The 27,482-nt window shown below is 41.8% G+C and overlaps 2 protein-coding genes across 7 annotated transcripts; both read right to left on the bottom strand.

Annotated features, from left to right (window-relative positions):
* Nucleotides 1-3,229: 3,229 nt before the first annotated feature.
* LOC120061316 (dual specificity protein phosphatase 7-like) lies at nt 3,230-14,689 on the bottom strand. The gene is made up of 3 exons (XM_039011039.1): nt 14,002-14,689; nt 12,956-13,384; nt 3,230-7,668 (listed from the first exon to the last, which is right to left on the bottom strand). The coding sequence occupies exons 1-3, from the start codon at nt 14,366-14,368 to the stop codon at nt 7,358-7,360; spliced, it is 1,107 nt and encodes a 368-aa protein (XP_038866967.1). The 5' UTR covers nt 14,369-14,689; the 3' UTR covers nt 3,230-7,357.
* A 2,943-nt stretch (nt 14,690-17,632) lies between these two features.
* Nucleotides 17,633-24,630, bottom strand: LOC120061315 (5-aminolevulinate synthase, nonspecific, mitochondrial-like). 6 transcript variants are annotated; one of them, XM_039011037.1, is made up of 12 exons: nt 23,316-24,058; nt 22,934-23,063; nt 22,378-22,574; nt 21,847-22,023; nt 21,532-21,663; nt 20,035-20,257; nt 19,644-19,828; nt 19,280-19,459; nt 18,931-19,095; nt 18,462-18,730; nt 18,156-18,318; nt 17,633-17,919 (listed from the first exon to the last, which is right to left on the bottom strand). In XM_039011037.1, exons 3-12 carry the CDS (start codon nt 22,556-22,558, stop codon nt 17,759-17,761), a joined length of 1,836 nt encoding a protein of 611 aa, XP_038866965.1. In that variant the 5' UTR covers nt 22,559-22,574; nt 22,934-23,063; nt 23,316-24,058; the 3' UTR covers nt 17,633-17,758. The 6 variants fall into 6 exon arrangements, with proteins under 6 accessions (XP_038866965.1, XP_038866964.1, XP_038866963.1 ...); XM_039011036.1 differs by lacking the exons at nt 22,934-23,063; nt 23,316-24,058 and adding an exon at nt 24,529-24,630; XM_039011035.1 differs by lacking the exons at nt 22,934-23,063; nt 23,316-24,058 and adding an exon at nt 24,476-24,593.
* Nucleotides 24,631-27,482: the final 2,852 nt, after the last annotated feature.

The following is a 27,482-nucleotide window of genomic DNA, read 5'->3' as shown; positions in this document are numbered from 1 at the left end:
AAGCGTGACCAGGGAAAAATCCTCCCAGCGATGATAGTATTGATTCAGATGAGATTCTCTTTCACACTGGAAAAGCTCAATGGTCTGACAAAGAACTGGGAATGAACTGAGCCAGCAACTGTAATAGATAGTACTTCATTCAATATTTTTATCTAATTTATTTTCATGATTGAAGTGAATATCGGATCATTGTTGTACTAATGTACAGTTGATATTTCTAAAATGAATGGGCTTTAGGAGTACTTTATAATGTCAAACTTGGAGGAACTGATTGAAAGTTATACAGTAAGTTAACACATACTATTATCCCATTAGTCAGACCTCTTTTTAAAATGTGATTCATCTCTCGGAAACGCTCCAGGTTCAATGAAGGATAAATAAATAAGTCAATTATTCCAGACATATTTGTGCCATTGAGTCAGTGGTAGCTGTGAGATTCTCTTACTGTCATGCAATGTGCTGAATGTGAGGCCTGTGAATGTGCTTAACCTCTCTTACTGTCATGCAATGTGCTGAATGTGAGGCCTGTGGATGTGCTTAACCTCTTTTACTGTCATGCAATGTGCTGAATGTGAGGCCTGTGGATGTGCTTAACCACAGCAGGTGTGGAGCAGCTTCTTCTCGGTCTCTTTTTCTTTCAAACAAACACACACAAAAAACATTGTCTCTCCTACCCCCTCTCTCTCTCCCTGTCTCTCTCTCTCTCCCTCTCCAACCTCCCGCTCTCTCCCTAAAACCCTGTCAGTCTCAGGGAACATCTGCTTCCCTTGCCACCACTGCTGAGCAAGCAGTGACTTAACCTCTGCTTCCCTTCGCTAGTGATTACAACAACAGGACAAAAATACTCCACTAATCTCTTTCAGAGTACATTGACTGAAACATAGGGCTGGAAAGAGGCTATATACCTTCTTAACAATGTTAAATGTGCCGTGATGGATCATGAATAAATCAATGATGTCATGGCACCCAGAAGTAAATAACATTTCTGTTTTCTAAGGTTCACTTTAAATGCTCTCACAGAAAGGCTAGTACCCTAGCAGATTACACTCCCATATTCTCTCACATTTAATCCAATTGTACAAATATGAGTCGAACATGAATGATACAACAGGAATTCCTTGAAAACATATGGTTGAACATAATGCTCTGGAGAATTCCATAGTAACTGTAAGAGCAGAAGGCAACGGATTGAAGGGGAATTATGCGATACCACAGATGAGGTCTGCCTCTAAAGATAAGGTGGTATGTGATTCTATAATGGAGGAATACCTTTTACACATCAAAGGTCTGGGAATTTCCACATAGGAAGTGTTATAGTATGTACTAATTAACACTGAATGTTTTGCTGTAGGGAGATTCTATCACCTCAAACTTGGAAGGGGGAAAACTCTCATTTTTTGCCCCACTATTCTTCTTGATCAGGGCAGGGTACTTCCCCTTATCCCCTTGCAGTGTTACGTTGCCGTGGGAGCTATCTCAATCATCATTATATCCATCCGGATGTGCCTCAGTCCTAAACCTCATTGGCCAGTCTGTTGAGCCTACATTGTCTGTCCCATTAACAGCCCAGAGCGTCAGACGTCTCTGCTTTTATCTGGCACGCAAGGCCGCCTTGGCAGGCCGGGACTGCAGGTAGGAAACCATGGCCTCTGCCTGGCCTAGCCCTAGCCGTGGGTGGGTGGCTCTGAGACATAATCACAGGTGTTTCCCTCCAGGTATGCAGCCAGCCAGGTTCAGTCATGCTGGGAAACCCGCCAGACACCGGGAGTTTTATTGTCGTAACTGCAAGGTGTTGCTAGGCAAGTCTGGTCTTGCGCTGTTGTGCTTCTTTCAAAGAAGTGGTGGGGGAGAAGGAGAATTTTGTCTTGACATTGGGGAATAAACTTGAAAGAAACTAATGTTCTTTCATTTAGTTATTTTAAGAACTTTTTAGTACTCCACTTACGAAGATGGAACTGGACAAGAAACAACCCATGCCTCGCCTACTCCGTTTTAAAACCACATTCATAGTAAGCTCTGATACTCTGCTGTCATTAGTTCATGAGTAGGCTATACTGTAATGTAAGTAAGCCCTGCAGCAGTCCTCTACACGACTCTTCACACTTCATTTTCTTCAGCTTAGCTCAGGGCTACGATTATTGGAAGCCTCATTTCATAACCGGTTCTTCTTAGATAGAGGGATTACATTGCCTGAGAATCATGTCTGTTTTGGCACAGGTCAGAAGTGGGAGGAATGTAGAAATCTGCTAAAACAAGTGCACCAGGTCAGGGTTTGGAGGAGCTGAGGTGAGGATTGTAGAGGGCTAGTCTCAGGCTAATCATAGGTCATTGGTAATGAAACCCCTGAGGTAGGGATATTTCTATGATAAGAGGACATCATTTTTGCCAATAATTAACATCAAGTTAAGTATGCTACTCAATATGTTGTTATGAGATGTGAGTTTCTGTGTGCGCTAATGTCAACATATCCATTATTTCATACTCTGAGAACATTCTATTCTCAACATATTTCATGGATATCCTAACCGCTACTCTCAATGGGCTTTAGCTAGTGGGATACAAGACCCCCACATCACCCTCCCAAAATGTCCAACAGGAACCGAGGATGTAGTGGCAAGCTTTCATTTCCTTTTTTCAAATGAGACAAAGCAGCTTTTGGATACGAGAAAAAGAGGAAATTACTGAATTTACCCAACAAACACTGAAACGTTCAGTCTGAGAATGAGACACCAGCTCAACGCCCATTAAAGAAAGTTATTCTTAGCAAGGATATTAGTCATCAAGTAGAATGGGCCTTAATTGTCACGAAATGCACATATTCCAGCTCTATGCTGTCTCATCTTCCTCTTCTCTCCTAGCAGGGTGACTCTGAGTGACTGACTGGGAGGGGAAGTGACTGTGTTGTGGTTTCAGAGACCCGTCCATCTCTGCATCCGACGTCCTGCATGGCCACAACAGACAGAAAGCCAGGCATCAGCGTGGACAGAGAGTGAATATCTCACCACACCTACAGCCTTGGGCCTTGTGCTACACGACCCAACACAACACAACACAGACAGTGGCTATCCCACAGCCCTGAAATAAAGCACCTGGCTGACTCTGCACTGGACTTGATATTCTTCATTATGGATGTTGAGTCATTGAGTGTTGACTGAAAGTAGCCTAAGCTTTGGCATGGCAGTAGACCTGAATAACAATAAAACAGTAACAATAACACAAGAATACATAGCACATTTAAAGGTAAAAAATATACAATATATTTGTTGTATAAACTTGTACATAAATGTCTTGTACATTTAGTTTTACATACACTATACATACTGTAATTGGGTCAATTTAACTTCACATCCTTCATGATTCAGAGAAAAGGTCCCCCGTTACCAAGCAAGTCTTATGTACATATTTTACAAACACATACCAAATAAACACAGCCCTTTGATGTATTTCAGAGGCTGTAACAAAATACAGATGTGTTATATAAAATCCCTGAAAATGTCTCTCCGTGAGGTAAGAACACATTTAGCATCATCTTGACTCGTTTCATTTCATTCCCTCTCTCTCATTCACTACAACATTCAACTTTGAGCCGACTCGTTCCGAGACATTACTGGCAACAACAGAACGGATCAAAACACACTGCATGTTTCCCTTAACATGGTTCTGCTAAAGGAAGAGTAGCTGCAGGCTGAAGATTGTGTCTATACATGACTTATCCATGACTTAATAAACAAGGTTCAAATGTCCATTATGGATCATAACTACAAGTCATGAATTTCAAGCACGGCATATGACAATCCTATACTATACCCAGGTCCTTGGTTAAAGACAGTTAAGTGTTATGTTAACTTAGAAGGTATGATAAAGGCCAGAGGAACAACAGGCAGAAGAGGTACAGAACAGAAATTCAACTTGATTACATGCAGACAATGCAATGCTATTATAATTATTACAATTTACAAGAGCTTTACAAAACAAAACTATAGGTGTTTCATCTTTAACATTTTGCAGAGGGTGACCTGTCTCAGTTCAACAAAGGTTCCTACATGATCAAATGTTTACACTGAAGATGACAGCAAAGTAGGGAAAATAACGTAGCACTTGTCAACTACTGTTTTCCAAGATCACTCCATTCTGATGTCAAGAGAGAGCTGCAAATGAAGACGTTTAGAACAGTCATCAACAGGAACGTTACAGTCATCAATAGGAACGTTACAGTCATCAACAGGAACGTTACAGTCATCAATAGGAACGTTACAGTCATCAACAGGAACGTTACAGTCATCAACAGGAACGTTACAGTCCTCAACAGGAACGTTACAGCCATCAACAGGAACGTTACAGTCCTCAATAGGAACGTTACAGTCATCAACAGGAACGTTACAGCCATCAACAGGAACGTTAGTCATCAACAGGAACATTAGTCATCAAAAGGATCGTTACAGTCATCAATAGGAATGTTACAGTCATCAACAGGAACGTTACAGTCATCAAGAGGAACGTTACAGCCATCAACAGGAATGTCACAGTCATCAACAGTAACGTTACAGTCATCAACAGAAATGTTACAGTAATCAACAGGAACGTTAGTCATCAACAGGAACGTGGAACGTTACAGTAATCAACAGGAACGTTACAGTCATCAACAGGAACGTTACAGTCATCAATAGGAACGTTAGTCATCAACAGGAACGTTACAGTCATCAATAGGAACGTTAGTCATCAATAGGAATGTTACAGTAATCGACAGGAACGTTAGTCATCGACAGGAACATTAGTCATCCAAAGGATCGTTACAGTCATCAAAAGGAACGTTACAGTCATCAACAGGAACGTTACAGTCATCAACAGGAACGTTACAGTCATCAACAGGAACGTTACAGTCATCAACAGGAACGTTACAGTCATCAACAGTAATGTTACAGTAATCAACAGGAACGTTACAGTAATCAACAGGAACGTTACAGTCATCAACAGGAACATTACAATCATCAACAGGAAGGTTACAGTAATCAACAGGAGCGTTACCGTCATCAACAGGAACGTTAGTAATCAACAGGAACGTTAGAGTCATCAACAGGAACGTTACAGCCATCAACAGGAACGTTACAGTCATCAACAGGAACGTTACAGCCATCAACAGGAACGTTACAGCCATCAACAGGAACGTTAGTAATCAACAGGAACGTTACAGTCATTAACAGGAACGTTACAGCCATCAACAGGAACGTTACAGCCATCAACAGGAACGTTACAGCCATCAACAGGAACGTTACAGCCATCAACAGGAACGTTTACAGCCATCAACAGGAACGTTTACAGCCATCAACAGGAGCGTTACAGCCATCAACAGGAACGTTACAGCCATCAACAGGAACGTTACAGCCATCAACAGGAACGTTAGTAATCAACAGGAACGTTACAGTCATTAACAGGAACGTTTGTCATCAACAGGAACGTTACAGTCATCAACAGGAACGTTACAGTCATCAACAGGAACGTTACAGCCATCAACAGGAACGTTACAGTCATCAACAGGAACGTTACAGTCATCAACAGGAACGTTACAGTCATCAACAGGAACGTTAGTCATCAACAGGAAGGTTACAGCCATCAACAGGAACGTTTACAGCCCTCAACAGGAACGTTACAGTCATCAACAGGAACGTTAGTCATCAACAGGAAGGTTACAGCCATCAACAGGAACGTTAGTCATCAACAGGAAGGTTACAGCCATCAACAGGAACGTTTACAGTCATCAACAGGAACGTTACAGTCATCAACAGGAACGTTAGTCATCAACAGGAACGTTACAGTCATCAACAGGAACGTTTACAGCCATCAACAGGAACGGTACAGTCATCAACAGGAACGTTAGTCATCAACAGGAACGTTACAGTCATCAACAGGAACGTTACAGTCATCAACAGGAACGTTAGTCATCAACAGGAACGTTACAGTCATCAACAGGAACGTTTACAGCCATCAACAGGAACGGTACAGTCATCAACAGGAACGTTAGTCATCAACAGGAACGTTAGTCATCAACAGGAACGTTAGTAATCAACAGGAACGTTTACAGCCATCAACAGGAACGTTTACAGTCATCAACAGGAACGTTACAGTCATCAACAGGAACGTTAGTCATCAACAGGAACGTTACAGTCATCAACAGGAACGTTTACAGCCATCAACAGGAACGGTACAGTCATCAACAGGAACGTTAGTCATCAACAGGAACGTTAGTCATCAACAGGAACGTTAGTAATCAACAGGAACGTTTACAGCCATCAACAGGAACGTTTACAGTCATCAACAGGAACGTTACAGTCATCAACAGGAACGTTAGTCATCAACAGGAACGTTACAGTCATCAACAGGAACGTTTACAGCCATCAACAGGAACGGTACAGTCATCAACAGGAACGTTAGTCATCAACAGGAACGTTAGTCATCAACAGGAACGTTAGTAATCAACAGGAACGTTTACAGCCATCAACAGGAACGTTTACAGCCATCAACAGGAACGGTACAGTCATCAACAGGAACGTTAGTCATCAACAGGAACGTTACAGTCATCAACAGGAACGTTTGTCATCAACAGGAACGTTACAGTCATCAACAGGAACGTTACAGTCATCAACAGGAACGTTAGTCATCAACAGGAACGTTACAGTCATCAACAGGAACGTTAGTAATCAACAGGAACGTTTACAGCCATCAACAGGAACGGTACAGTCATCAACAGGAACGTTAGTCATCAACAGGAACGTTACAGTCATCAACAGGAACGTTAGTCATCAACAGGAACGTTACAGTCATCAATAGGAATGTTACACTCATCAACAGGAACGTTAGTCTTCAAGGCCAACTTAAAGTAGCCCCATTTCCTCAGCAAAAGTACCATTCAAAAAAAATCTCTGTTTGGTCCCAGAAAACATTGATTCCCATTCTCCATGGCCAACCTCTTCCTTCAGACCAACGCATCAGCCACATTTGTTAGGAAAACAACTGACACATCCACATGACAGCTGGAGAATATGAAATAACAGTTAAACCATCTTAGAGTTAGCTCATAATGATGACATTTCCTGCAATAACCATACCATCATTCACTATTATAGACGATAAGGCATCAGAGCGTGGACCAAACAAAGTATGTACTTTTTAAAAGCATACTGGGGAGCACCGTGGGCTATAAAAATCCATACTTAAATCACTTGCACGACAGGTGAGCCTCCTCAGTCTCTCTCTACCAGCTGCATTTCCAGGACTCTTTTCCTTTTCCTGACAGGCTACAAAAGACCATGTAGACACTGATGAAGCAACATGGCCGCCAAACCCTGCCTTCTCCGTCTCCTCACGTCGACTCCAGAGTGTCCAACTGGAACACGTTGTGATTGGTCGGCGTGGTGAAGTAGAGCTGCTCATTGGATGAGGAGCGGTTGTCACACGGGCTGTGCAGCCCCAGTGTCCTCTCGAAGTCCAGCAGCTGGCCCATGAAGTTGAAGTTGGGGGAGATGTTGGACTTCTTCCTCTTGACAAAGTCATAGGCGTCATTGAGGGATAGGTTGAGCCTCTGCATCAAGTAGGCCACGGTAACGGTCACAGAGCGGCTGATACCAGCCAGACAGTGTACCAGGACGCCACACTGCTTGGACCGAGCCTCATCTACATGTACAAGTGAAGAAGAAGGTCAATATGAGTCAAATAAGACTGGTTTTATGATCAGATCACACATAGACTTCAGACTCTCAGGGCGTGGGGTCTAAGGGCTTGATAGTGTATTCATAAGGTTCAACACACAATAGCTAACATGTAGGCCTGCTTCTTATTGTTTTCTCATGAGGATCAAGGGAGACAGTAAGTAGACTTTTATCTTTGTTGAATGGCATCTCCATTTGTCAAAGGAAATTTATAGTGAGTTAATCCCAGCAGGGTGAAACGCCCTGGACTCCACCACAACCAGGATACATCAGAGTTAGACTCATGACCTGATAACCAAACACAGGCAGCCATAGAGAGTGGAAGCCATGTTTCCTTCCTCTACCTCTAACCCCATCGCACAACAAGCCTGGAAACACCACTAGTACAAACATACATAACCTAGAAGGTTTCCGGTGCTGTTGTGGGTTTCTGTAAGTTAGGGTTCCCCAACTTGGCCCTCCCAAGTTTTCTGAGCAAAATAAATAAATTATTATTTACATTTTGGGGGGACATAAAAGACTAAAAACACCAGCAAATCAGCTCCAAGTTTATTGTTGGAAATATACTCCAAAGGATTTCCATGCATAATAAAGAGATAAGGTAAACTCACCCCATTCCGTACAAATGTGCGCAACCGCGACATTCAAACGAGGCTGCAAAGAAAACTAACGGGACTGTAGCGACTGTGTTGACTTCAAACTCTGGGGTGTGAACTACGTTTCTATTCAAGCGTTGATCGACATGGTAATGGCTCTATAGTATTGGAGAAAAGTTGAAAAAACTGACCCTCCGATAAATCGTGACGTGTCATGCCATAACGTACAGCATGCGTAAAGCAACTATTTCTGTCTTACAATCGCTCTCCACCAGGTGTAGCACTTCTCTCATCGTTTAAAAACAAGAAATGGACAGTGACGGGGGTAAGGGGGGATACCTAGTCATTTTTTGCGGCGTCACTGCAAGCGATCATGACTCTCAAAAGACAATGTTTACTTCTGAAGATCACTTTAGCACCGCCCTAAAAACCCGATTCAAATTCGACACAAACCTTCAAATGACACATTATATAAACTCTTTACAGTGTTTTATTGACATTTTAGAGGCGATAAGGTGATAGGTTGGACAGATCGAGTGAAAAAAAGACATTTTCCCACACGACATCTCTCCTTCTCACTATCACGCATTAGTTTCGCTTCCCCACCCGCCATTTTTAAAAAGACCCGACGGAGCTCAATGCCTTCTTGAATCATGCAGAAACGAGCAGCATGGAGGTCATGTCATTGATTTTGTTGGAAAGGGGAGAAATTGTGCTTTACAATGGTATTGACATTACAGTTGATCTGGAAGTATTACGTTTTTGGTGTGCTAAAATAAGGTCAATTGTACGGACCAAGGCGATGTACAAAAGTGAGTGAGTTTACGTTATACCTTCAGCAAGTATTCATACCCCTTGACTTATTCCACATTTTGTTGTGTATTCATATTGGAGGAAATAATATTTTTTACCTCACCCATCTACACACAATACCCCATAATGTTGCAAATGTATTAAAAATGAAAGTATTCACACCCCTGAGTCAATACTTAGTAGAAGTACCTTCGGCAGCGATTACAAATGTGAATCTTTTTTGGTAAGAGCTTTTCCACTATTATTCTTTTCAAAAATTATTCAAGCTCTGTCAAATTGGTTGTTGATAATTGCTAGTCAACTATTTTCAGGTTTTGCCATAGATTTTCAAATAGATTTAAGTCAAAACTGTAACTCGGTCACTCAGGAACATTCACTGTCTTCTTAGTAAGCATATCCAGTGTAGATTTGGCATTGTGTTTTAGTTTATTGTCCTGCTGAAAGGTGAATTAATTTCCCAGTGTCTGGTGGAAAGCAGACTCAACAAGGTTTCCTCTAGGATTTTGCCTGTGCATAGCTACATTGTTTATTGTTTATCCTGAAAACTCCCCAGTCCTTAATGATTACAAGCAAGCATACCCATAACAATTACAATCAAGCATACCCATAACATGATGCAGCCCCCACTATGCTTGAAAATATGGAGTGTGGTACTCAGTAATGTGTTGTTTGGATTTGCCCCAACATAACACTTTATATTCAGGAAAATAAAATTGAATTGCCACATTTTTTACAGTATTTTAGAGCCTTGTTTTAGAGCCTTGTTGCAAACAAGATGCATGTTTTGGAATATTTTTTATTCTGTACAGACTTCCTTCTTTTCATTAGTAATGTGGAGTAACTACAATGTTGTTGATCCATCCTCAGTCTTCTTCTATCACAGCCATTAAAATCTGTAAAGTCACCATTGGCCTCATGGTGAAATACCTGAGCGGTTTCCTTCCTCTCCGGCAACTGAGTTAGGAAGGACGCCTGTATCTTTGTAGTGACTGGGTGTATTGATACACCATGAAAAGTGTCATTACCAACTTCACCATGCTCAAAGGGATATTCAGTATCTGCTTCTTTAAAAAAAAAAATGTATCTACCAATAGGTGCCCTTCTTTATGAGGCATTGGAAAACCTTCCTGGTCTTTGTGGTTGAATCAGTGCTTGAAATTCACTGCTTGACTGAGTGACCTAACAGATAATTTTATGTGTGGGCTAGAGATGAGGTAGTGATTCAAAAGTAATGTTAAACACTATCATTGCACACAGAGTGAGTCCATGCAACTTATTATGACTTGTGAAGAACATTTTTACTCCTGAATTTATTTAGGCTTGATATAACAAAGGGGTTGAATACATATTGACTCAAGGCATTTCAGCATTTAATTTTTAATTAATTAGTACAAATTTAGAAAAACATAATTCCACTTTGACAATATGGGGTATTGTCTGTAGGCCTGTGACAAAACATATAAATTCAATTAATTTTAAATTCAGGCTGTAACACAACAAAATGAGGAAAAAGTCAAGGGGTGTGAATACTTTCTGAAGGCATTGTATGTGACCTTATACAAACGTAAGCAAGGTTTGGGCTAATAGCAGGCTATTTGTAGACTACAAATTATTTGCAATCATGTTCTGGCCCCCTGTCCATGTGCTCAAGAAACAAATCACCCCGCAGCTGAATCTAGCTGATGATCCCTGCTGTAAGTTTTTTTTAAAGATTTGTTGTCCATCCTTAAATAACAGACATACTGTATGACACTAACAATGATCCAGGAAGTTCATCAGTAGCACAGGTACTGTCCCTTGTGCCGAGCAAGGGACTTCAGTCCAGCTCTCTTTTTGACCAATACATACCCGAAGAGAGGTGGTGGATGGACCAATATACACTGCTCAAAAAAATAAAGGGAACACTTAAACAACACAATGTAACTCCAAGTCAATAATACTTCTGTGAAATCAAACTGTCCACTTAGGAAGCAACACTGATTGACAATAAATTTCACATGCTGTTGTGCAAATGGAATAAACAAAAGGTGGAAATTATAGGCAATTAGCAAGACACCCCCAATAAAGGACTGATTCTGCAGGTGGTGACCACAGACCACTTCTCGTTCCTTGCTTCCTGGCTGATGTTTTGGTCACTTTTGAATGCTGGCGGTGCTCTCACTCTAGTGGTAGCATGAGACGGAGTCTACAACCCACACAAGGGGCTCAGGTAGTGCAGCTCATCCAGGATGGCACATCAATGCGAGCTGTGGCAAGAAGGTTTGCTGTGTCTGTCAGCGTAGTGTCCAGAGCATGGAGGCGCTACCAGGAGACAGGCCAGTACATCAGGAGACGTGGAGGAGGCCGTAGGAGGACAACAACCCAGCAGCAGGACCGCTACCTCCGCCTTTGTGCAAGGTGGAGCACTGCCTGAGTCCTGCAAAATGACCTCCAGCAGGCCACAAATGTGCATGTGTCAGCATATGGTCTCACAAGGGCTCTAAAGATCTCATCTCGGTACCTAATCGCAGTCAGGCTACCTCTGGCGAGCACATGGAGGGCTGTGCGGCCCCACAAAGAAATGCCACCCCACACCATGACTGACCCACCGCCAAACCGGTCATGCTGGAGGATGTTGCAGGCAGCAGAACGTTCTCCACGGCGTCTCCAGACTCTGTCACGTCTGTCACATGTGCTCATGTGCTCAGTGTGAACCTGCTTTCATCTGTGAAGAGCACAGGGCGCCAGTGGCGAATTTGCCAATCTTGGTGTTCTTTGGAAAATGCCAAACGTCCTGCACGGTGTTGGGCTGTAAGCACAACCCCCACCTGTGGACGTCGGGCCCTCATACCACCCTCATGGAGTCTGTTTCTGACCGTTTGAGCAGACACATGCACATTTGTGGCCTGCTGGAGGTCATTTTGCAGGGCTCAGGCAGTGCTCCACCTTGCACAAAGGCGGAGGTAGCGGTCCTGCTGCTGGGTTGTTGCCCTCCTACGGCCTCCTCCACGTCTCCTGATGTACTGGCCTGTCTCCTGGTAGCGCCTCCATGCTCTGGACACTACGCTGACAGACACAGCAAACCTTCTTGCCACAGCTCGCATTGATGTGCCATCCTGGATGAGCTGCACTACCTGAGCCCCTTGTGTGGGTTGTAGACTCCGTCTCATGCTACCACTAGAGTGAGAGCACCGCCAGCATTCAAAAGTGACCAAAACATCAGCCAGGAAGCATAGGAACTGAGAAGTGGTCTGTGGTCACCACCTGCAGAATCAGTCCTTTATTGGGGGTGTCTTGCTAATTGCCTATAATTTCCACCTTTTGTCTATTCCATTTGCACAACAGCATGTGAAATTTATTGTCAATCAGTGTTGCTTCCTAAGTGGACAGTTTGATTTCACAGAAGTGTGATTGACTTGGAGTTACATTGTGTTGTTTAAGTGTTCCCTTTATTTTTTTGAGCAGTGTATATATATATTTTTATAGAGAGAAAAAAATAAAAATGAAGACACCAATAGACAGTTATGTTGACTTGTGACATTTGTAACCAGATGTGAAAATAAAAGTAAAAGCCATAGCTTCATCACACAAGGGGGTTTCAGTGATGAGCAATACCACTGGGTATACCAGGAACTTAGCGGTAACAATGATTAAAATCATAATACAAATATGACTAAAATACAACAAGAACATTAGGTGGACAGCAAACAACTTCCTCTTTCTCACTGTAATTCACAGAAGTGTATTATATACTAGGTATGCCCGTGTGTCATTTCCTACAGGCTTCGTTCTCCACATATAGTAATTTTTGGAACACAATGTGACATATCATGTTCTCCCCCACACAGTAAGTCAGCTACTCACCGATGAAGGATATGGCCTCTGGAAAGAACTGGGACAAGTTCTGACTCCAGTGGTCCGAGATGGGGATCTGCTTGTACGTAAAGAGGCCGTCATGTTCAAACATGTTGGGGAGATTAGGCGTGACGTTCAGGATGTACTTGATATTGTACTGGCCCAGCACGTCCAGGTTGGTGGAGTCTTTGGCACAGCCCAGGTAAAGGAAGGGGAGGATCTGGACTGGGAAGGCAGGTTGGATGTTGGGAAGGGGGCTCTCCTCAGACTCGGTGGCGCTGCTCGGCTCACGGTCCGATTCACCATCTGAGAGGTCGGAACTGATCCGGAGACTTCTGAAGCCTAGGACGGAGAGCGGGGGAGAGGAGCTGGGACAGGAGCTGTCCAGGAGGGTTTCACAGTGCTCTGGGTACTCGGTCTGAAACTTCCCAAATCCCCCTGAGATCAAAAACACCAAGGAGTTATAAAATTGTGTATGTGATGTCCTGTGTATCTCAGCCAAGCATTATTTTCATATAATTATTATTATTATTAAAACTGTAACAACAAAACAGAGATTGGGGTCAAATATTATTCGTTAGAGTTTAAATATAATGACTGACAAGTGGTCAAATTAAGTAATAGGCTCTGTACTACGTTTTGTTTACTATGAACAACATGTTAATAACATGTGAATAGGACTGACTCAATAACAATTGTATGCTATCTATACCATTACTGAAAACTGTATGGGCAATAGTTATTTCCTTCACAGCAGAACATTCATGAAATACATGCCTTTTTCCAACAGTAGCAAAACATGGCGTAGCCATTTTGGAATTTTAATTGAGATTCTCAGTCACACTACTTCTCAAGTTTGAGAGACAATAGATGTGGGCTACCTTCAAAACTATGCTGTATTGTAAATACTATCTATATAATTAAAATGGATTGATTTGAGTTGTTTGTCTAAAATATATTTTAACCCTACTTTATATACAGTGCACGGAAAGTTAGACAAGGAATAACCTACATATCCTATTAAAAAACAATATAATGGCAAAAATGTAACTTGCCTTCCAAGTAATATGCTTTACATCCGTCGTCCCATAGTTTCTGAAGAAGTAGTCCCAGAACCGAGCCAGTGGCCCCATCCTGCCAGTCCACAGTGCACTCATCGTACAGAATCGCTGTATCTGTATTGCAACGTCTAACGAATTTCTCCTTGTCTTCGTGGTTCGGTATGATAGTTCGGATGGGTATGTTGCCCTTCTTAAACCTTCGCAGCATCAATGCTGGAATTGCCAGATTGATCGCCGTTTCTATGTGGGATGATTCGTAAAGCTCGTGCGATCGGCAGTCCAACAAAAGCAGCGAACTTTCCCCGGATTCCAACTCGAGTTGGAGCCATTCTACGCTTTTACTTTCAGTCACATTAGTCATATCGAACTAAATATCATGTTACATTCATGTAGGTAGGCTAATACACAAATGACGCTACATTGTACACCAAGCGACGAATGACTATTTCGAGGAGAAACACTGGAACATGTAAACTCCAACATCAAAGTTCAAATTCTTTTTTTAAATGTATCAAATTACCGGTTTGAGCGGGAGCGTTGATTTCCCTCTAACCACATATACACGCCCAAGTAAGCAACTCCTGCATTTGTTCCTATGCAATAATAACAGCAGACATTAACACGAACTATTCGACACTGACAGTCGCACTACTTGGAGCACATTGTCCCTTTGTCATTCCGATGCAGAGGAAATGTACTTGACAGTGGAGCAACTCAAGAGAGGGAGGTGCTTGCTTCAGGATTTAAAGACATAGATGGAGATTGAAAAATTTGGTTTGTAATCCCTCCTCTAGGCTATTACTGTATAATAAATAACCTATTTGAAAGTGTTTTATATAATTGTATTATTATTTTAATGTTATTTTATTATTAAATTAGGTATACAGAAAATGCATTATTCTATCAATCTTTGAATGATCAAAACAGTTTTTTTTCACTCGTTAATTATGTTTAATATGTAGGCTATGCAACATAATTATTGCAGCCCACTACCTGCTCTTTTCTTATTTGTATGCAGTGATGGTTTTTATTCTTGGTCATGTGTGGTCATATCAATGTAAATATTTGCATATGATATGGGTTAGGTTAGGTTAGATTACTCGTTGGTTATTACTGCATTGTCGAACTAGAAGCACAAGCATTTCGCTACACTCGCATTAACATCTGCTAACCATGTGTATGTGACAAATAAAATTTGATTTGATTTGATAATAAACACTGAGGACCACAGGATAGCCTATTGACCTTTTTAGGTGGATGCTGGCCAAAACACAATATTTGAGATGATATCATCCTGTAACACCATTGAACCTCATCCTCTCCAGTCTCAAAGCATGGCATGCTGGGGAAACACTATTTGGATAGTCCCAAGTAGATGTTTTGTAGATGTTCTGTAAATGTTCGATAACTGTCAACAACATTTCAACTATCCACTAAGCCTAAACCCCCTAACCTTAGCCTTGATCCTAACCATAACCCCTACACTTATTCTAAACCTAACTTAGTTAGCAGTTGCTTATCAACATATAGTTTGTTGATAGTATAACCATCTGTAGATCATCTATATGGGAATATCCAAATAAAGTGTGACTCATGCGGGTTTTGAAAAGGGGTTGTTGGTGGGGGAAAAATCATTTAAATTGGCTGCTTTCCTTTGATCATTTTTAATAGAATTCCATCCAATTATCTGTGTGCAGTATGCTGTCTGCGGATGTTCCTTCCTCTCGCTCTCCCTCGAACATAGCCTATAGCCACCCGTCCCCTACCCTCTGATTTTACCCTGTCATTATGGGATTCATCATCTGTGATCAGAGCCATAGTGTAGTGAATGTTACATTCATATAATGCTAAGGCCCTGATTATCTTAGCCACTAACCTTGTCAGAAACACTGGCCTGGCCTACATGTTTGTCCTGCCAGAAGACATCTCTGGCTCTCTTTCTTTCTGAAAAGGAAGCACAGGATGTGTTTTGTTATAATCACAGAGGATTACAAAGACGATGATTGCAGTGGAAAGAATCCCCAGGACCACCACTGATGAGTGTGTATTTGTGCTTGAGATAACGAGCGTGTGTGTGTGCATAATACTCTCATTCTCTCTCTCGCTTTCTTAGGAACAGCAGGATATATCTTTGATTTGCCTGGATACTGACTTTGCATGTTTGAGAGCGCTGCTTTGAACCACCTCACGCACGCCATTCGTGCACAAACTCTTTTCATGTGAAGATGTTAAGTGTGTAGCTAACCCTCGTAAATAATAGAGATGTGTTTTTTCTCCTCATTAATGTAACATATTGGAAATGACGAAGGCCTTTGGCTCATGGTGCCTACCCGTTAACCATCACGTTGTTAAACGGCTTCCACCCTACACTAGAAAATGTGGTCACCTGATGACAGACATTATTTCTTAAACATTTATATCCTGAAAAATTGACATTATCAATTTGGAACTATTGATAAGAAAACAGTCTATATGTTATGGTATGCCTTCAAAACATTGACATAGCATCAAAACCAAGTTAAGAAAAAAAGTCATAATATCCTGTTGTATTATCCCCATCTAGTGGCACATTGCAGTTGCTGCACACACAGTAGACAAGAGGAATGATTGTAGTATGAGAGTAAACACAAGTCTAGGAAATAAGATGCACTGCTCCTCCCTCTGGTCAAAAGAAGGCATGTTGAAGGTACTGATCAGTTAGTAATACACCTCAATGACTGACCTACAAGGCAATAGTAATATGCTACTACTTTCACAATGCTATTCAAACTTTGATAGCATGTCAAAATGGAACCCAAGTAATAAAAGGGACTCATGACCAAGTGGCCTTATGAATATGATGTGCAAAAGTACTAAGGAACAAATGGAAATTGCATGTTGCCCCTCAAGCTTCACTATTTCATAATGTCACATGTTTACCATTTGAAAAAGACCCTATGGGATTTTGAAAGAAAACATGTGCACACACATTAAACAATGAATGATGTGTAATGTTCTGGAGGGTTGACTCTCCATTTGAAGCCCTCTAAACCTAGATGAGTTAAAATGAAAACAGTTAAAACAGAGTATAGTAAATCCAAGCGGTGGCTTGTTCTGCCCCGTCTGGGAGCCTTTAGCTTATGCTAAATGAGCAAATATTGAAGGCACAAAGCAGAATGATTGTATGAGGGGGCACAATGCCACATCTTTCAGCATGTTAAAACACAGTTAAGAGGGCAATTGTATTAAAGTTGAAGTAATGGCACAATGGAATTACTGGGGGAATAGGAACACCCCATGGTTAACATGGACCAAGACTAAAATTACTGACAGACAAATCAGTTGCAACTTCTGAAAAACATTGGATGTCATCCATTTCAGACTAAAATGCGTAGAGAAAATAGTTCTCAAAAGTGTGTTCTGACAGTGGTTTCAGATTTGCTGAATCACTCTGGTGAGGTGTAGTAGAGCAAAGGGCATATTTAATGTTTGTCAAGGCTGACATTTGGTTGAGAGACAATGTTACATCATTTCCACGTTGCCAAAGTGATAAGAAAGATCATTTTCCCTGTCAACCCTGACCTTGTCTTTTCAAAATAAAGTGTAGTAACAGAACAGTTGCTCAAGAAATACAATAGCAAAAGTATAACTTTCCCAAAACATTTATTTGTAATTGAGAATATTTCATACAGGGTGATGGAGTTGTACATTGATAAGAGAATAAATATCTTAAATAGAGATTTGATATGGGGAAGGGGTATATAATGAACTTTTAGGCTCTGGCTGATATCATGTGACTCATGCCGGTGAAGAAAGACCTCTCTCTCTCAGTCATCAGCTCAAAGTGGAGAGGCTGTTGGCAGAAGTTACACTCCCCTGACGAGTGAGGTTTTAGCTCCAGACCCACCTCCTTCCAGGCCTTCACCAAACGTTCTGTGGCCAGGAACACATTCACATGTAATGGATCACATTTTAGTTGTACTTTATTTATTTTTTTAAATAACATACAAGTAAACACTATAGCAGATACTGACTTGAGTTCTGAATGCAGTCAGCATGGACAGATTTATCCCACCAAATGGAGGCCATTTTAGCAACATTGAATAAGTTAAAATCATCCAAATCTATTACATGCTAAAAACCACAAACTCATTGGGGCGTGTGCTTACCGACAAAGTACTGCATCATCTGGGGAGTGTGGTGTGGGGTGGGGGCGATGCGGAGGACCTCCTCTCCCCGAGCCACAGTGGGGTAGTTGATGGCCTGCACATAGATGTAGTAGCGAGACATCATAATGTCACACACCTCTGTGTTCTTGGCTGCGTCCGCCACCTGCAACAAGGGGTCAAAGATGAATCCTCAGGTGATAAATTAGAAAATGTTTTCTTTAAGCATGAAATATAACAGCCACTGTTGATAGAATGTCCCTTCTCTTGTTTCCATGGTTTAAAACTTGATTAACAGGCCTGTCTTACACGGACAGGGATGATGTGGCTGGGGCAGTAGACAACGGGCAGGCCCGAGTCCATCAGCATCTGGCGAAGTAGCTTGACGTTCCTCTGGTGTTTCCTGCGCAGCACACGGCCCTCCTCCCCCTTCAAGGTGTGGATGGACTCCCGGGCCCCGGCCAGCAGCATGGGTGGCAGGGAGGTAGTGAAGATGAAGCCTGCTGCGTAGGAGCGCACAGTGTCCACCAGGGCGTTGGTACCGGCGATGTAGCCGCCCACACAGCCAAATGCCTTACCTGGATGGGGGAATGAATATACGAGGTAAGGTATAAACCAGATAAAGATGTTTTAAATTGATCTGATGGTCTGGGTGAGTTAAATATTTGAACATAACAATATTAATTTGAAGGGGGTGGGGGGAGTGTAAGACAATTACCTACAAAGGTGCTATAGCAATGACATCTTATCATTATAAGCTAGCCCCAAGTCATCTTACCAAGAGTTCCTGAGATTATGTCCATCTTGTGCATGACGCCGTCCCTGTCGCCGATGCCGCCTCCCCTGGCCCCATACAAGCCAACAGCATGTACCTCGTCCACAAACGTAATGGCCCCAAACTCATGGGACACGTCACACATCTCATCCAAAGGACACACAGCGCCTAGAAAACAACCACAATACAACCTCCTTTAGATTCCCACAATCAGATTGGATAACAGGCAAGTTTTGTATATGCAGTACACATCAGGAAAAGTGCTTTCTTTACGTATTTTTGGTTCTAATTCTGTCTCTATGTTTCAATTTTAAAATAACAATCAAAAATCTGCAACAAAACGTAAACCCACCATCCATGGAGTGCACGGTCTCAAAGGCCACAATCTTGGGGGTGGCAGGGTCAGACTTCTGTAGCAGCTCTCGTAAATGGTTGACGTCGTTGTGACGGAAGATGAACTTCTTGGCCCCGCTGTTCCTTATACCCTGGATCATCGATGCATGGTTCCCTGCATCGGAGTAGATCTCACAACCTGGGAACAGGAAAACATTTTGTTGTTTTTATACAGATCATTTAGAGATAATTTTGTCCATTAGCATGTAATATGATGTAAAGTGGAGAATCAGTCATTTTTTAGCTACTATAGAACATGGAATGAAGAAGTGTATGAAAAACTACTATGTTTGAGTCAGTCGTTTCAGAATCCGTATCAGTACCTGGTAGCATCTTAGCCAGAGTGAATAGCGTGGAGTCATTGGCCACGAAGCAGGAAGTGAAGAGCAGCGCAGCGTCTTTGCCATGCAGGTCGGCCAGCTCGTACTCCAGGTCCACATGGAACTTACTGGTCCCTGAGATGTTCCGTGTTCCTCCAGCTCCTGCCCCGTGCCTCTGTAATGTATCCCTAAAGAAAGAGAAGAGGCCTTTGATAAGAAATTGTCTTCTTTGGAAAACTATGAGTGGACCTCCACATTTCTAAGATAAATAGTGTTATAACTGCATGCCTAAGGCTAGGATCTCTGCCCATCTATTCAACCTCCATTCCATCTTAAACCATAATCCTCCTTAATCAGCCATCTAAATTTCCTGTGACCTGAATGCCCCACACACATGATGGCTTGGTTGACGCGGGGGTGTCGGCTCATGCCCAGGTAGTCGTTGCTGCACCACACAGAAACGTCTCTCTTGATGAGGAGCGACTCAGAGTAGTCGTCTGCCATGGGAAAGGACGTGGCGCGCCGGTTCACTGTCTTAAACACCCGGTAGCTGTGATCCTTTTTCCTGGCATCGATCTTCTTCTCAAAGAACTTGTCGTAGTGGAAGTTGGCAGATGCTGCAAAAATAAATACGATGTGTAAGGTTTTGTGACTGTAGTTTGGATGCAGCCTCTTTCTAAAAATCAGGGGTACCTAAACAATCATTATACAAAAATATAATATGTAGCCCCAGGAAATGTTCCCTCTAATTCTGCTGAGCGCAAACTTGAACGTTGTGAAAATTCTGTGCAACTTCCGGCGCATGTTTACTGTGAAGACTGGAGGGTGTGCCAGCTTTAAGTTACAGTTTTAACAGTGACCAAGTAGGCTACTGTGGCTATTTGATCATCATATAGGCTTACCAGAGTGGCCTACAATAAAAAACTATGGAGAAAATGCATCACATAACATTTGAACATGAAAATAGCAGTTTGATATAACTCAGCCTACAGTAGCAGCCAATGTGTGGTGTTTAAAGATGCAGGGCTTGACATTAACCTGTTTCTCCACTTGTCCTTGAGACAAGGAGGTGACTGAACATTTTGTTGTGTTGTTTGATTCAAGAAACAACTTTACAAAATAAAATAAATTATTATTGCCATACCATTATTACAAAGAATCAGACAAATTATGCCACCCTCTGCCTATTGGCTACTTAGCTTATTCAAATCTGTCTCAAAATACAACACTTTCCCTTTAAGACATAAAAATATATATATCTTTACGTGACTCGCTTTTCAAAGACAGCTGGAAATGTACACGTTTTGTGCTCTTGTAGGAAGCAATAACTCCCACATTGCTACTACAAATTAGCTTTGGCTAATAACTCACTAACAAGCAAAGAATATGAACAAATGTGCACTTGTGGCTACAGTACATGGAGCTCTCGCTTTGATCTCAAAACCAACGCAACCGCTCATGCTGTAAAACAGTCCAGTTCAAAGTGAATGGCCAACATTTGTTGGCAATGGTCTATTTGCATATAGGCCTACTGCAGCTCTGATTGGTTATGGCGCAGCGGTTTGTGTAGAGTATGGGCCTGAGTGGTGCCTGTCAATACAATAGAATCATAGTCTCCGCTGCATTCTGCCTACAACAAAATATCTTGCAGCGCTAGTTTTGTATACTAAGTCTTGTATAGTTCGTTTTCTTTCAGTATGTTGCATTGAAAGTGGCTAATATTGCGTTGATTCGATCACAATTCCCACAGTAAAGGGAAACGTTGACAGTGTTAATTAACAGGGAAAATGCTAGAAAGTTAAGGGAAGTAGAATCTCGTGCTTCTCTACGCACGCAGCTTAGAAGAAACATTGCCCTAAGTGTAAGAGGATACATGTGAGCAGGTGCTTACCTTTGGGCAGGTTGTCTTGCAGTAAGTGAGAAACCTTGGGGGGGCGCTGTTTCAGCATGTTCTTCAGGGTGCCTAGGTCAGCCCTGTCAGCGTTGATCAGGTCCACCACAGTGGGATCCACTTGGGACTTCTCTGTATCAGTAAAGGGGGATAAACACTGTTAAAGAGTGATCAACTAGACTCCTTCTATGACACATTTTCACTATGACAAATTCCTTGAAAGGTGACTATCCATAACAAGCTTTATTAACACACACAACTGACCTCTGCTTACACAACTGAGTGGAGAAGGTCAAAGACAGGTCACATGTTTACCTGTGTGGGCTGTGCTCCTGTCCTGTACGTCCTCTGACAGCTCGATGCAGGCCTCCCTCACCACGCTGGTGTTCTTCTGCACCATCTCAGCCGCCAGGAAGGGGCATTTGGAGCCCACAGGCTGGCCAACAGGGGGCATGGGGTGGCCCGGGGGCAGCTGGACCCCCTTCTCTGACTCTACAGCAACAACAAGAGGAGGATTTATATTTGATTAACTTAAATACATGAATCTGTCTTTTATTAAATTATTTAGGCCTATTTGGGCACTGAGGAAAATATGAAAATAAAATAAATGCTGTTGAGCATAAATACTGTTGAGTGTAAGATTCTTCACAGCCCTAATACGTTACATTTATGACTATTTGTATGGGTGAGTTACCAGTCACATTTGCACAGTAATTTGATTAAGAACAATAGCCCCAAGCTAGATTAGTAAAATAGCACAACATTGCTCCTCTATGCAAAAAATCCATAACATAGCCCATCTAAAACCATTTATAATAAATGACTATGGGGAACTAATGTGCTCACCATCGTTTGTTGGTGTGGACACTGAGACTGAAGAGAGGGCTCTGGCCAGAGGGTGTGAGGCCAGGTCCATCATCACAGGGCACTTCAGGGCATAGCCAACCAGGGATGACTTCCCTGCCAGCTGCAGGAAAGCCCGGGGCACCATAGTCAGGAAGGGGCATCGGCGGATAACAGTGTCCATCTTAGACCCTCTGAATCTGGGAAGGGGAAAGGAAGAGACATGTTGGCCTAGCCTATCACTGGAATCAAATAAGATTTCCTTTCGGGTCCCAGATTGACAGCGGATTGGATGGATGGTAGAGCTTGGTGTATTTGGTGAGGCGGTGAAACATGATCAGCGGAGATCTATTTATATAAGATGGGGTGGGGGGGGGGTAGAGAGGGCTACCACACTAAGCTCTGTCTGTGTAGGCTACTTTTGACTATCATCACGGTTTTGATTTTTTTACCTTTATTTAATTAGGCAGGTCAGTTAAGAACAAATTCATATTTTCAATGACGGCCTAGGAACAGTGGATTAACTGCCCTCTTCATGTGCAGAACAACAGATTTTTACCTTGTCAGCTCGGGGATTCGATCTTGCAACCTTTCCGTTACTAGTCCAACGTTCTAAACACTAGGCTACCTGCCGCCCCACATGAGATCAAATTAGAATCACCAGGCTTTCATCTCTAGTTGCGCGCCAACTTCAAAACAAAACATGAAAATGAAGAGCAGGAAAATAAAATGAATATTCTAATGAAACAAAAACGTTGTCCTATAACAATCAGTCCTCAAGAGATCTAAAGAGACCAGACATTTAGACAAAACTATATTGTATTATGAATATGAACAACCAAAATATAGCCTATCATGAGCATAAAGATCAATGCCAAGAAGTTGAAATGAATAAAAGTCCAAATAGTCTCAGCCATTAAAAATGAACAAACATTCCTTACCTGAAAACATCCCATTCCACTTTGACCGAACAGAAGGAAAATAACTTTCTAAACATGACTGAACAGATACTAAGCTAACCAACAGAGAAGAGTAGATATAAAATGCTCATAGCCCGAGGCATCACTTTCGTTCAGCTTGTAGTCAGCTGCCCTTGACAAGAGGAAAAACAGGAGGGCCACTCAAGAGCCTGTCTGAAACCATGGACAACAACACATAAGACTACAACAGCTGAGAGGATACTTAACAAACAAAAGACAGCACAACCATCTGTCTGTTCAAGTGAATCATTGTAATATAACCTAGGACTACCATTCCATCTATATTTTCCCTCTTTATCAAACCAGGGGCTGGGGGTGGGTCCATGTTGCATCACAGCTCATGTAATGCAAAGACCCACTGACACTGTATGCACAGCCACAGCCATTGCCAGTCTTTGTTAAATAAGAACTATGGTCTGACTATCTAGCAACAAGTCAGGTGAGGTACCTCTACCCTCTTTTTTTCCCAGGAATCATAGCTATACTATAGACCTACTCACTGCTATAAGCAGTCACTGTAAAGGTCATAAGCCAATTAGCTGGGTGCTATATGGCATGATCACTTTGGATTGGTTACCCTATCAAAAAGTGGATAGAGGTCTCTTTGACATACCTACATGAATCAACATTTACCAATGGTTAAAACAAACTTAGTGAAAATGAATAAGATAAAATAATATCTGTGAGCTTCAACATTGATATGATTTGATTGACAAAACTATAGCTTACTTACTTTCAACAAGTGTGCAACAATTTGCAGGCTTCCTTCAAAAAGCAATGCAATTTTGTGGTTAGACAACTTTCTGATCGAACACTAGAAGGTAGCTAGAACCAATCGTTACCTTACTCAGAGCAGATAGAGCATTTTCACACAAACAAAAATGAGCCATGCTCTACTTCTAATACCCTTTTATTTGGCAGCGTCCACAGCGTGATAACGTCTCTACTTTCTCTCTGATTAGCAGCGAAAAGAGATCAAGGTCAAACTTGTCTGATTATTATCCAGACCGTCTGTGGCTAGCTAACCAGCTAACGTTAGTTGTGGATAACTGATGGAGGATGCGCATGCTACAACAGTCCAGCGAAGCTGGCATAAGCAAGCTGGCTAGCTAGCTACCTACTTAAACGATGCACATTCCGTGCAGTTATTGGTCTTCAAATATCGTTTGTTTACCAATTGAAGTTTCTCTGGTCTCGTTCTCACACTGCTTGGTTTTCAACAACACTCTGTCCGATGACGTCGGGAGCTGTTTTACACGCAAGGAGCCACGCCTGCCAAAGGGTCGTCAATAGCTGCTATACCTACTAAGTCATAAACCCCGCCCATTTCAATTTATCTTCTTAAAATGTTATTTTAAACCTAACCCTAACCACACTGCCAACCGTATTCCTAATCCTAACCTTATATGAATACCAAAAAGCAACAAAAAAATTAGTTTGGGTGCCAATTTTGACTTTGAAATCTGACTTTGTAGTTAGTGTTTCATAATGAAAATGATGTTTCATAAGCACCAATGATCACTGTCTCCATCTGGTGGCACATACTAGTCATTATATGGTGCTACATATTATTGGTTAAAAACTTTTTCATGACCACATGACAATAGGAAAAATGGTATAGAAAAATGGTACTCACAGAAGGAAACGGGTGGAGGCATTACCTTTGACTAGTGGCCACAAGAAGATGGGTGCACAATTATTAGCAGCTAATGTCTGTATATCACAGTGCCTAAATACACCGACAGGATATGTTTGATGATATCATAGCATTGTCCTCTATGGAAAGTAAAGTCTGCAACACCTCCCTAGAACTGGACCAGTCAATACTTCCATGAGACCAACACAACTTTAGACAATACTTCACCCCTACCTACAGTTGAAGTCGGAAGTTTACAAACACTTAGGTTGGAGTCATTAACACACATTTTTCAACCACTCCACAAATTTCTTGATAACAAACTATAGTTTTTGCAAGTCAGTTAGGACATCTAATTTGTGCATGACACATGGCATTTTTCCAACAATTGTTAACAGATTATTTCACTTATGATTCACTGTATCACAATTCCAGTGGGTCAGAAGTTTATATACACAAAGTTGACTGTGCCTTCAAACAGCTTGGAAAATTCCAGAAAATTATGTCATGGCTTTAGAACCTTCTGATAGGCTAATTGAGTTAATTGACATCATTTGAGTCAATTGTAGGTGTACCTGTCGAAGTATTTCAAGGCCTACCTTCAAACTCAGTGCCTCTGCTTAACATCATTGGAAAATCAAATGAAATCAGACAAGGCCGACAAAAATTGTAGACCTCCACAAGTCTGGTTCATCCTTGGGAGCAATCTCCAAACGCCTGAAGGTACCACGTTCATCTGTACAAACAATAGTACGCAAGTATAAACACCATGGGACCACGCAGCTGTCATACCGCTCAGGAAGGAGACGCGTTCTGTCTCCTAGAGATGAACGTACTTTGGTGCGAAAAGTGCATATCAATCCCAGAACAACAGCAAATGACCTTGTGAAGATGCTGGAGGAAACCGGTACAAAAGTATCTATTTCCACAGTAAAACAAGTCCTATATCGACATAACCTGAAAGGCCACTCAGCAAGGAAGAAGCCACTGCTCCAAAACTGCCAGAAAAAAGCCAGACTACAGTTTGCAACTGCACATGGGGACAAAGATCATACTTTTTGGAGAAATGTCCTCTGGTCTGATTAAACAAAAATAGAACTGTTTGGCCATAATGATCATCGTTATGTTTGGAGGAAAAAGGGGGATGTTCGCAAGCCGAAGCAACATCTCAAGACATCAGTCAGGAAGTTAAATCTTGGTCGCAAATGGGTCTTCCAAATGGACAATGACCCCAAGCATACTTCCAAAGTTGTGGCAAAATGGCTTAAGGACAACAAAGTCAAGGTATCGGAGTGGCCATCACAAAGCCTTGACCTCAATCCTATAGAACATTTGTGGGCAGAACTGAAAAAGCATGTGCGAGCAAGGCCTACAAACCTGACTCTGTTACACCAGCTCTGTCAGGAGGAATGGGCCAAAATTCACCCAACTTATTGTGGGAAGCTTGTGGAAGGCTAACCTAAATGTTTGACCCAAGTTAAACAATTTAAAGGCAATGCTACCAAATATTAATTGAGTGTATGTAAACTTCTGACCCACTGGGAATGTGATGATAGAAATAAAAGCTGAAATGAATCATTCTGACATTGCACATTCTTAAAATAAAGTGGTGATCCTAACTGACCTAAGACAGGGATTTTTTACTCGGATTAAATGTCATGAATTGTGAAAAACTGAGTTTAAATGTATTTGGCTAAGGTGTATGGAAACTTCCGACTTCAACTGTATATGTACACCACCGTTTAAAAGTTCGGGGTCACTTAGAAATGTCCTTGTTTTTGAATGAAAAGCAAATTTGTCGATTAAAATAACATAAAATTGATCAGAAATACAGTGTAGACATTGTTAATGTTGTAAATGACTATTGTAGCTGGAAATGGCAGATTTGAGAAAAAAAAAGGAATATCTACATAGGTGTACAGAGGCCCATTATCAGCAACCATCACTCCTGTGATCCAATGGCACGTTGTGTTAGCTAATCCAAGTTTATCATTTTAAAAGGCTAATTGATCATTAGAAAACCCTTTTGCAATTATGTTAGCACAGCTGAAAACTGTTGTTCTGATTAAAGAAGCAATAAAACTGGCCTTTAGACTAGTTGAGTATCTTGAGCATCAGCATTTGTTGGTTCGATTACAGGCTCAAAATGGCCAGAAACAAATAACTTTCTTCTGAAACTCATCAGTCTATTCTTGTTCTGAGAAATTAAGGCTTTTTTCATGTGAGAAATTGCCAAGATCTACAACGCTGTGTACTACTCCCTTCACAGAACAGCGCAAACTGGCTCTAACCCGAATAGAAAGAGGATTGGGAGGCCTCGGTGCACAACTGAGCAAGAGGACAAGTACATTAGAGGGTCTAGTTTGAGAAACAGATTCCTCACAAGTCCTCAACTGGCAGCTTCATTAAATAGTACCCGCAAAATACCAGTCTCAATGTCAACAGTGAAGAGGCGACTCCGGGATGCTGGCCTTCTAGGCAGAGTTGCAAAG

The sequence above is a fragment of the Salvelinus namaycush genome, chromosome 16 (assembly GCF_016432855.1).
Source record: "Salvelinus namaycush isolate Seneca chromosome 16, SaNama_1.0, whole genome shotgun sequence".
Taxonomy (NCBI): Eukaryota; Metazoa; Chordata; class Actinopteri; order Salmoniformes; family Salmonidae; genus Salvelinus; species Salvelinus namaycush.
This window is presented reverse-complemented; position numbering and strand designations above follow the sequence as displayed.

Excerpts from the sequence above, each read along its gene's own strand:
- LOC120061316 (XM_039011039.1), bottom strand. The coding sequence starts at position 14,368 with ATGACTAATGTGACTGAAAGTAAAAGCGTAGAATGGCTCCAACTCGAG. Across the intron at positions 13,385-14,001 it reads TAAAGCATATTACTTGGAAG|GGGGATTTGGGAAGTTTCAG; the intron begins GCAAGTTACATT and ends TTTTGATCTCAG. Across the intron at positions 7,669-12,955 it reads AGAGGCCATATCCTTCATCG|ATGAGGCTCGGTCCAAGCAG; the intron begins GTGAGTAGCTGA and ends TTGTACATGTAG.
- LOC120061315 (XM_039011033.1), bottom strand. The coding sequence starts at position 23,371 with ATGTTTAGAAAGTTATTTTCCTTCTGTTCGGTCAAAGTGGAATGGGAT. Across the intron at positions 22,575-23,315 it reads GTGGAATGGGATGTTTTCAG|ATTCAGAGGGTCTAAGATGG; the intron begins GTAAGGAATGTT and ends TCCCCTTCCCAG. Across the intron at positions 19,460-19,643 it reads TCTGGCTAAGATGCTACCAG|GTTGTGAGATCTACTCCGAT; the intron begins GTACTGATACGG and ends TCCTGTTCCCAG.